Below are 9,025 nucleotides of genomic sequence, written 5' to 3'. Positions count from 1 at the left end.
AGCTTTCCTGTTCCTCCACACACTGGAAACCTAAGCCTCATGATTTCTGATCCAAAGGTATGGAATATTTGAAATGAAAGAGGGGGAAATTGTTGAGTCCAGAACCAAACATTTAAAAAATAAAGAACTACTGATCTCTAATGTGTTCACCAACTACCTGTCTTTAGAAAACAAAACCAAACAAAGCCAAACAAATCAGACAAGTAGTTAGAGCGGTGATTGTGCTCAGCCATCCAGGGACTCCCCTATATGTTTATTTCTACCCCGGCTTTGCGTTTCAGTAGGTCAGGAAACACACATTAAGAGCAACAATTGGAATTGCGTCGTCCTTTACCGCCACAAAAATGCAGTTTAATAACGTAAGTTAATGACTTAAGAAACACCTTGGCTCTCTACGTGGTTTATTTATGTCATTAAAGGTAGCTTTTCGGATCAGCACGAAGCATGTGAAGGGAATGAGAAAATAGGAACGTTTCCTGCCCTCCCTTCTTTCTACCGAGTAGAAGGAGATCCAGTCCAGGTTTTGCCTCTGACTCTGCTTCTGAATTTCGGCTGTGCAATGTGTAGCACGTTTCTCTCTCCCCCCTCCTTTCTCCTTCCCTCTTGCCTCCAGTGTCTGTCTCCAGGATTTCTCTCTTCCTATTTCAGGAGGACTCTCACAGGCTCCCTCAGCCTGTGTGAAGCTGAGGTTTCCCCTGGATCCCGTATATCCCCAACACATACCTCCACGCACACACGTCCCCGAGAACCTCGCGCTTACACCAACATACACACGCGCGCACACACACTCGCTCTCGCCTGTCCACCTCCCTCCCGGGAGAGCCGGCGTGCGTTCCCACCTTCGCTGCACACTCCGGCGAGCCGAGCTCGCAGCGCTCCAGGATTCTGCGGCTCGGAACTCGGATCGCAGCTCTGAACCCCCGTGATGTTTTTTTAAACATTTCTTTTCCTTCTCTTCCTTCTGGTTTTTATCGCACATTTTTCGAGCTGGAGGACTAGCGGAGCAAGGCAGCTGCTTTCCCAGCCAGCCCTGGTTGGCTTGCCACCCTCCATCTGGCTTATAAAAGTTTGCTGAGCGCAGTCCAGAGGGCTGCGCTGCTCGTCCCCTCGGCTGGCGGAAGGGGGTGACGCTGGGCAGCGGCAAGGAGCGCGCCGCTGCCTCTGGCGGGCTTTCGGCTTGAGGGGCAAGGTGAAGAGCGCACCGGCCCTGGGGTTTACAGAGCTGGATTTGCATGTTGCACCATGCCTTCTTGGATCGGGGCTGTGATTCTTCCCCTCTCGGGGCTGCTGCTGTCCCTCCCGGCTGGGGCGGATGTGAAGGCTCGGAGCTGCGGCGAGGTCCGCCAGGCATACGGTGCCAAGGGATTCAGCCTGGCGGACATCCCCTACCAGGAGATCGCAGGTAAGCGCGGGCGCGCGGCCGGAGCAGGCTGCAGCCCTCGGCAGCCGCACGTCCCCCTGGCCGCCCGCCGCCCCCTGCATTCCCCCTGTTGCTGACTTGGTGTTCACTTTCTGCTAAGGCTCTACGGGACGCCGCGTTTCCGCGCCGGGCGGCGGATGCTCCTTCGGCTTCCCCAGCGGGGGAAGGTGTGCGTCTCCGCTGCCTCATTGTGTGCACACGCGGGAGCACCCTTCTCCCTCCCTCCCTCCCTCTGTTCTCGCGCCCTTCTGCCCCCTGAGTTGAGGGCTCAGCTCAGGCCAGGCGGACCGGGAAGCCCGGGACACTCGGGGGTGGCCGCATGGAGCGGGCAGATACCAGAGCGGGGCGCCCACCCCACGCCTCTGGTTCGGGCAAACTTGGAAGAACTGCGACCGCAGTTTGCCCAGCGCCACAGTCTGAGTGGCGCCTTCTCCACTCCCGCCCTCGCGCCGGCAGGGGCGGTGGAGAGACGCGGAGGGCTACCCCAGTCTCTCTCTCCACTCTCCCTGTCCTCCGGACAGGCAGAGCGCACAGCGCCCGTGCCGGGGGCCGGCAAAGCTGCGGGGACCCTAGAAGGGGACCTGGTCTCCGGACGTCGGCATTTCAGGGCTGGTTTGGGGAGTTCACGGGCTGCTTGTTTCAAATTTGGGGCGGGCTTTCCTGTTACGGTTCCTCTGTGCTTCCCCGATTGCTGTTGGTCACTCTTGGTTCGGGGGACACCCCGCCACCCGGCGCGGCGCCGGGTCCAGAGCGCGGCCTCGTTAGGCAGCCGGCTCTCGGGAGCTGAGCGAACTTAAGCGTGTGGCTCAGTTGGGGATTCGGCTTGGGGTCCGGGGACCCCGTGTCCCCCGCTTGCCCGGGCACTAGTGTTCCTCCACCAAGAGCTTGAGAGCCCTCACCCTCTTTCTCGGCGCCCGTGTGTGTGTGTAGCACTTGGTCTCCAACAACTTGCGCAGCAGTCTGGGTGCATGTTTTCCGGCTCTTAGCTCCAACCGAATCCGAGCTTCTCTGGGGCTCTGTGAATGAAACGTGTCAGGGAGAGATAATCCTTTGGCTGCGAGAGAACAGAACTGAGAGAGGCCAGGGGAGGCCAGGAGATGCTGCGAGGGCGCGGGCTGCTCAAACCGGGCGGCTGAAGTCCGTAGTGACCTCAGATGGTCAAGTCAAAGCGCTGAATTTCCATCCTCCTCTGCTTTTTGCCAGAGAAACTGGTCGATGGATGAAAAGCATTTTGCAGCTATCTTAAAACATCATAGTTTTGGGACGTTGTGGTATTGCTCTTTTATTATGGTTGATCTCCAAACTCTAGAAGTGAGAGGTTTTAACTTACATGGAAATTAAAACATTTATAAAAATTTGGGCATTGCCAAAAAAAAAAAAAAAAAAAAAAAGCTCACATATCACTCAAACAGCGCGGCGCATTATGTAGAGGGAGCCTTTTTCAGTTCAGACCCAGACATCCCCTCTGCTGGGTCTAACGCGGAACCTGTGGTGAATTATAAGCCTACTTTTCTATCCCTGTCACTTCTTCCTTCTTTTCCAGAACTCCTTAATTTGTTAATCAATGAATGGAGAGCAACTGCTGCCACAGCTCCTTGAGTTTCTTAACTCTCCTTTGTCTACTGTTATTTCATTCTTTTTAATTAATTGATAAGGATCAGCTTTGCTTTTTCTTTCCCTCCCCAAATCTCAGGGAATTCAACTTTTAAAAGGTTTATAGTATGGATCACTTCTTCTAGGAACTTTTTCTCCTTTAATCTGGGCTTTTTCTAACTGTATCTTTTAAACACACAGATATTTCCCAACACGATTTCAGATAAGATATCTAAAAGAAGAAAATAGTTAAGTATTTTTAAATTGCTTCAGTATTCTCTAGTGGATAATGGGACTTTCACGGGACTAAAGTTCATCCTTAGCACGATGCAAATCTCCTTAATATCAAAGTGAAGATTTTCAGTCTTAAATCATGTCTGTAGTCATTATTTACTTTGTTGAGAACTTTCCCCGTAAATCCTTTAGTGGATTTTTAACTACAGAGGTCTTGTTTTGTTTTTGCTTTTTGTCTTCAATCCCACCCTTTTACATTTGCAGTATTTGCTTATTAGCTATGAATTTCTAAATGTGTGCACTTTTAACTCTCCTACTTTCCAGGACTAAGGGCACACTGTGGCTTTGCCTTAAGCCTGGTGTCCTTTGAGTTGGTGGACTTAATCACGATACAGGTCACCAAGGGGTCAGGGACACATTTGATAGGAAAATAATGAATTAAAAGAAAATTGTGTTTTTAAGGATATACTGACCACCTCCCCAACCAAAGTAAACTTTACTTAATGCTGCCTATTGCTGTTAGAATAATCACTTAGGAAATATGTCCTGTTATTAAATGAGCACATTCTTTCTCTCCTGCCTAGTTCTTGATACTGTTTACATTTAATTATCTAGTATAGGTAAGAGTTGCTATGGTGGTTATCTTTTCTTTAAACTTCTTTTTGTCCTTTGTCTTGTTTGGACACCTAATGGTTTGCTTGAGAAATGGCATATGTCATCAGTCTGCCAGGGAACATGAAGTTAAAAGATTTCCTCTTCAGACTTCAGGTTCATGGGAACTGTTTCTAATTGAAAAATATTTGCAGGTAGTTTGCCTAGTAAAATAACTGAGAAGTAATACTGACATTATGTTTCATCATGACATTATTAAAGTTTTACTCAGAACTCACAATTGTAAAATAGTGTTGCCCTTTTCTATTCTAGGATAGAGGAGAGTTCTTCAAAATCAACAGATGAGGGATTGTGATAGGTAATATATAAAGTTATACTCTCAGAGAGTGTTTGGGAAGGAGGAAGCCTTCAAGGGCCAGTTTTCACCATTAATCTTCACTCAGCCCTGATTTTAAACCATCGCAAGGAGATCAGATAGACTCTATCTATCCTTGTTTGAAAAACTTCCAAAGGAGTAGATTCTTGAGCCCTTCCCAGCAATCCATTCTAATATTTAGTAATTCTTGTGGTATAGAAATGTTTTCAGATATCCAGACAAAAGCCTTCACAAGGTGCTTGCTTATTTTTCTCTGTTCTATCTCTGGGAAGATGTTGAGCAGTGGATCATCAGGTTCTTTGTTAGGACAGTTGTTCTAATTAAAGATCAGTATGAAACATTTGAGTCTTTCGTCACACATCAGTAAATATTACGTCATTTTCCACTCCTACTCATCTTGATGGTCTAAACTTCCAGAGAAACTCCACAACTGAAAATAGCACCTGCTTAAACGTCTGGGAAATTCAGAGAATGTTGTTTCAGGCTTACTCTGCCACTATTTTATGCCTTGAGCCTTTCTGGGATCATTAATTACAATACTTCGGGGAGTTAATAGTGACTTATTGGCTGACATAATCATGTTTTCATTATGTATCTAATGTAACTTAACACGCTTGAATATAGAAATTATGTGCCCATAACCTGTTTAAAAACATTACCTTTAAAACATTATCTTACTGAATCCTCTAATAACTTAGTAGATAACTAACATTATCCCCATTTTATAGATGAAAAGACTGAGCAATAGAGACTTTAATTAACTTGCCAAAAGGTGACGCAACTAGTATGTGATTAGGCTGAAATTCAAACCTAAGCATTCTGACTCCACAGTCCATAGACCTAACCTGGCCCACTACTTACAGTATTAAGCATTCAGCATGTTTTGAGTAAATGTATGCAAAATCTATTCCTTTTCCATCAGATATAGCCTGGTGCTGTTAATTACCATATGCATGTATGTATTCCTCACCGTTGTTCATGAAATAACAAAAATAGAATACTTTTCTATTTTCTTTCAACATCTACAGTTTCTCAAAATCACTTTGAATTTGGAGAAGTTGGGCAGCTACCACCACTGACTTGTCATGTATTTATGCATTTTCATCATTTATTGCAAAGATGCAGTTATATAAAACACAGAAACTAAAATATATGTGGTTTCTTTCAATACTTTTCTCAATTATTTTGAGAGTAGGGTTACAGCTGGATATGAAGACAGCATTAAACTCTTTCCCATGTTTTTGATATCAATTTATCAAATATTTACCTCAAAATCTATAGTACCAAAAGAAAATTCCTTCCTGTTCCACTGATGTTCTAGCAGTATTTTTAGTCCTTCTTTATTGGCTTTAAATTACATAATGCCTTATTTTCCCCGACCTTTGTCCCACAGGCCTTTCTTTTTTGGAAGCCTGTCCTTCTTTCTACTTTTCCAGCAAACCAACTTATTTAACACATTTGCCATTAACACAAATCTTTTTTTCAGTCTGCATGTAGATATCTCATTAACATAAATGGAAAACCAGTGTTTGGTAAGTCTTAGTCTTTACAGCTATATTAAATATCCTAGTTTGGGATAAATTGTTTTAATTTCTGTTTATCTGCCTGCTTCAAAGATTTCTGATTTCTTTGTCCTCTGTTTAATTGGCTGATTTCTTTAAAAAGATTTTTTGAAGAACAGAACAGTGTAAGGTATAAATGAATTAGATGAACTTCAAATTTTTTTTTTTTTTTTTTTTTTTTATGATTTGGCAAGTCACCAGATTTCTAAAAGAATCACATTAATTCCAGGTATCAAAGCAATCTAAATTTTGGTCTATTAGAAGTACCACTTGTTAAAACTCTTGATTTGGGAATTAATTTTAGAGTGATCCTTGCAAACAGAATTATGTTAGCTGATTTAATTAGAGGATAATATGTCATCATTGGGAACAAGAGTTCATTTGAGTTGACTGATATACTTTTTTACATAAAACACATCTTTTTAACTGTAGCTTTGCGTCTTAATAGCTTGTGAGTAGAAATGTAGGCCACTATCAAAATTGATTTAAAATGTACAGTATTACATTCTTTAAAATATTGTGGTATAAAGATTGTACCATGATTCATGTAAGAAAGTAGTATTTTTTAAAATTATGGATGAAATTTATGAACACTTATAAAATACAATTATTATTAAGTAGTTTTAAACTAAAATGACCTACGTGCAATTGCTAGATTTGTATAGAAATGAGTTTAGGGTAAAAATTGTAGTAAAATAATTGTTTTTATAAAATGAGTTTAACCTCTTAACCTATATCATATTCAAACCCACAAAAGTAATATAAAGTCTGATTTTTCCCTCTAAATTCATGTCTCTCAAAAGACTTCTAGCAAGGCCAGTAAGGTGATTTAGAGTTGTCTTGCCAGTATAAACAGCTGTTTAATATTCTTTAAACTTTGGTGCTTATATCCCTTTACAGAACAAATTTTGCTATGTTAAATTCTTTAGCTGGTACATAATTTGACTTTAAATATTTTCATAGATTTCTCCAGTATTATTTCATTTTCATGATACTATTTGAAAGTGTTATTGACTCCCTGGGATAGTATATTTGTTAATAAAAGTTTTCGTAGTAGTACGTCTTGGGTAAAGATTTTAAAATTTTAATAATCCTGGATGAAAATATCTAAGAGTTTTTTAATAATCTCGGATGAGAAATATTTTCAAACTAATGTGCCAGTTAGTAACAAAGAAAAATAGAAGTTTGATTCTATATTTTTACATTATCCGAGTTATTATTTTAATAACCTAGTCTCCCTTTTCTTTAGGCATTTTTTTCATTCATGCAATAAACATTTATTGTGTACCTACTATGTGTAAGTTACTGTGCCAGGTGCTGGGTATAAAGTCCCAGAGGATTTTAATCCCAGCAGGGAAGCAGACATTAAGGGCACAGTTCATAATTAATTAATTATGGCTGAGATAAATGCACAGCTCTAAGGGCACCTGGCACTGTGAAAGCATTTTGTAGGAGCAATTGATCTAATCACAGGGTCTTGCAAATGCTTCCTTGAGCAAGAATAATGGGATCTGAAGCATGAGTACTCTTCAGTAGGAGGGAGGAGGGTGGAAGGTGCACACATTTCCTGTATGATGAGAACACCCTGAAAACAGAAGAGTTCCAGTCCCTGGGGGGAATGGCCAGTGAATGGGGAGAGGACTGTGAGAGAAACTAGAGAAGCAGAGCCTAAAGGCCAGGTTAATGACTTACATAATGGTCCAGAGATAGCCCCTGCTCTTGGCCCTGTGTTGTTGACTTTTTCACAGCAGGCCTGGACTTTTAACTTAAAAGCTCACCAGTACTAAACTCAAGATTTTACTCATCCAGTTATTTCAAACACAAATAGAGAGGCAGGTCTGTAACCATTTAGAGCCTGCCTGTTTTCTGCACCCTGCAAAACTGCATCTGCCCTGCTAGCCCTGAATAAGACCAACCCTGGGGCAATCAGACTCCAAGCTGCTGCCTCCCTCGCAGTTCTCTGACCCAGAGGCTCTCCACCATGTTGCTGAGCAACAGTGCCTAGATGCATAATGCCCTTCTCCCATTGCCCTCTCCCCTGGGGGTTTCTTTCACCTCCTGCTGTTTTGGGTGGTGGATCGTTTGTTAGCTGTACAAAGGCTCATGCCCTGAGGGACTTTTCCTCACTAGCAACCTAAGTGTCTTCCAAATAAAGCTCGCTGAGTGCTACTGCCACCTGGAGGTCATGCCTTTTTCCTTGATCAGCCCTGAAATCCCTGGAACTCAATACAAGGACTTTGGCCTTTAGCCCGAGAGCAGTGAGGAGTTGTTGAAGAAGTGTTTTAATCAGGACTGGATGTGGTTTTGAAATGTTACTTTGGTTGTTCTGTGGAGAAGGGATTCAGAGGAGCAAAAGCAGATACAGGAAGAGGAGGAGATGCTGGCTTGGATGAGAGTGGTGAAAGGGAAAGAAAGATTTTAGAAATACTTAGAAGGTGAAATGGATCTCACCAAAAGGGCCACTAATCAGTCAGAAATATTTATTTAGCATGTACTATGTGACTGACAATGAATAGGGATTCGTGTGTGTATGTGTGAGAGAGAGACAGAGAGAGAGAATAGAGGAGAGATGAAGTGTCCCAGAAATGTTAATTGAGTTACCAAAGTAATGTAAATACTTTGGCATAGTTTATGTGTGCTTTTTAGTGGAGACAAACCTCAATATCATTAAACCAGCTGAGAACTGTTAAGAATATCTATATGGCTGAGAAAAAGGGATTTCTCCAATGGGGTCGAATGAATTGTTAACTCTCAGAGAAGGTAGAGTTATCAAAATACATGTAATCAGCTATGCTCATTATAAAATTCAAGTCACAGTTCTTTGTGCTGTGGCAGTGTAAAAAAAAAAAAAAAACAAAACTTAAAGTTTTCACCATAATGGAGAATTAATTAAATGATGCCATCAGTGGCTTAAGTACCAAATATCATTACTGACTGTAATGACAAAAATCAGAGAATGAAACTGAACGGAAGTGGAAAATTTAATTGGAGGTCTGAAGGATGGGCAGCATTTGACAAAGGATGGTGAAAGAAGGCGGCAGTCAGGGTGGAGTTAAATACGTGTGCAGGATAGGGTGTGTGGAGAACGGTGCAGAAAGAGATTTAAGAATTTGTGGGAAATAATATTGAACAGACAGAGTGGGATTGGATTTTTGGAGGGCCTTGAAAATCCTAGGCTTTATGTGACCGGAAGGAGGTCCTCCTCCCAGGTTCTTGGCAGTGAAGTGA

The 9,025-nt window shown here is 42.6% G+C and overlaps 1 protein-coding gene across 1 annotated transcript in view; it reads left to right on the top strand.

Moving 5' to 3' along the window:
• The first annotated feature begins 984 nt into the window (after positions 1–984).
• Positions 985–9,025, top strand: part of GPC6 (glypican 6) — a 1,073,132-nt gene continuing 1,065,091 nt past the window's right edge. Inside the window, exon 1 of the mRNA XM_069467100.1 lies at positions 985–1,402. Coding sequence (XP_069323201.1) covers positions 1,243–1,402 — 160 coding nt within the window. The 5' untranslated portion in view covers positions 985–1,242. The remainder of the gene's footprint in view (positions 1,403–9,025) is intronic.

Source organism: Eulemur rufifrons, chromosome 4, assembly GCF_041146395.1.
Source record: "Eulemur rufifrons isolate Redbay chromosome 4, OSU_ERuf_1, whole genome shotgun sequence".
Lineage (NCBI taxonomy): Eukaryota > Metazoa > Chordata > Mammalia > Primates > Lemuridae > Eulemur > Eulemur rufifrons.
This window is presented reverse-complemented; position numbering and strand designations above follow the sequence as displayed.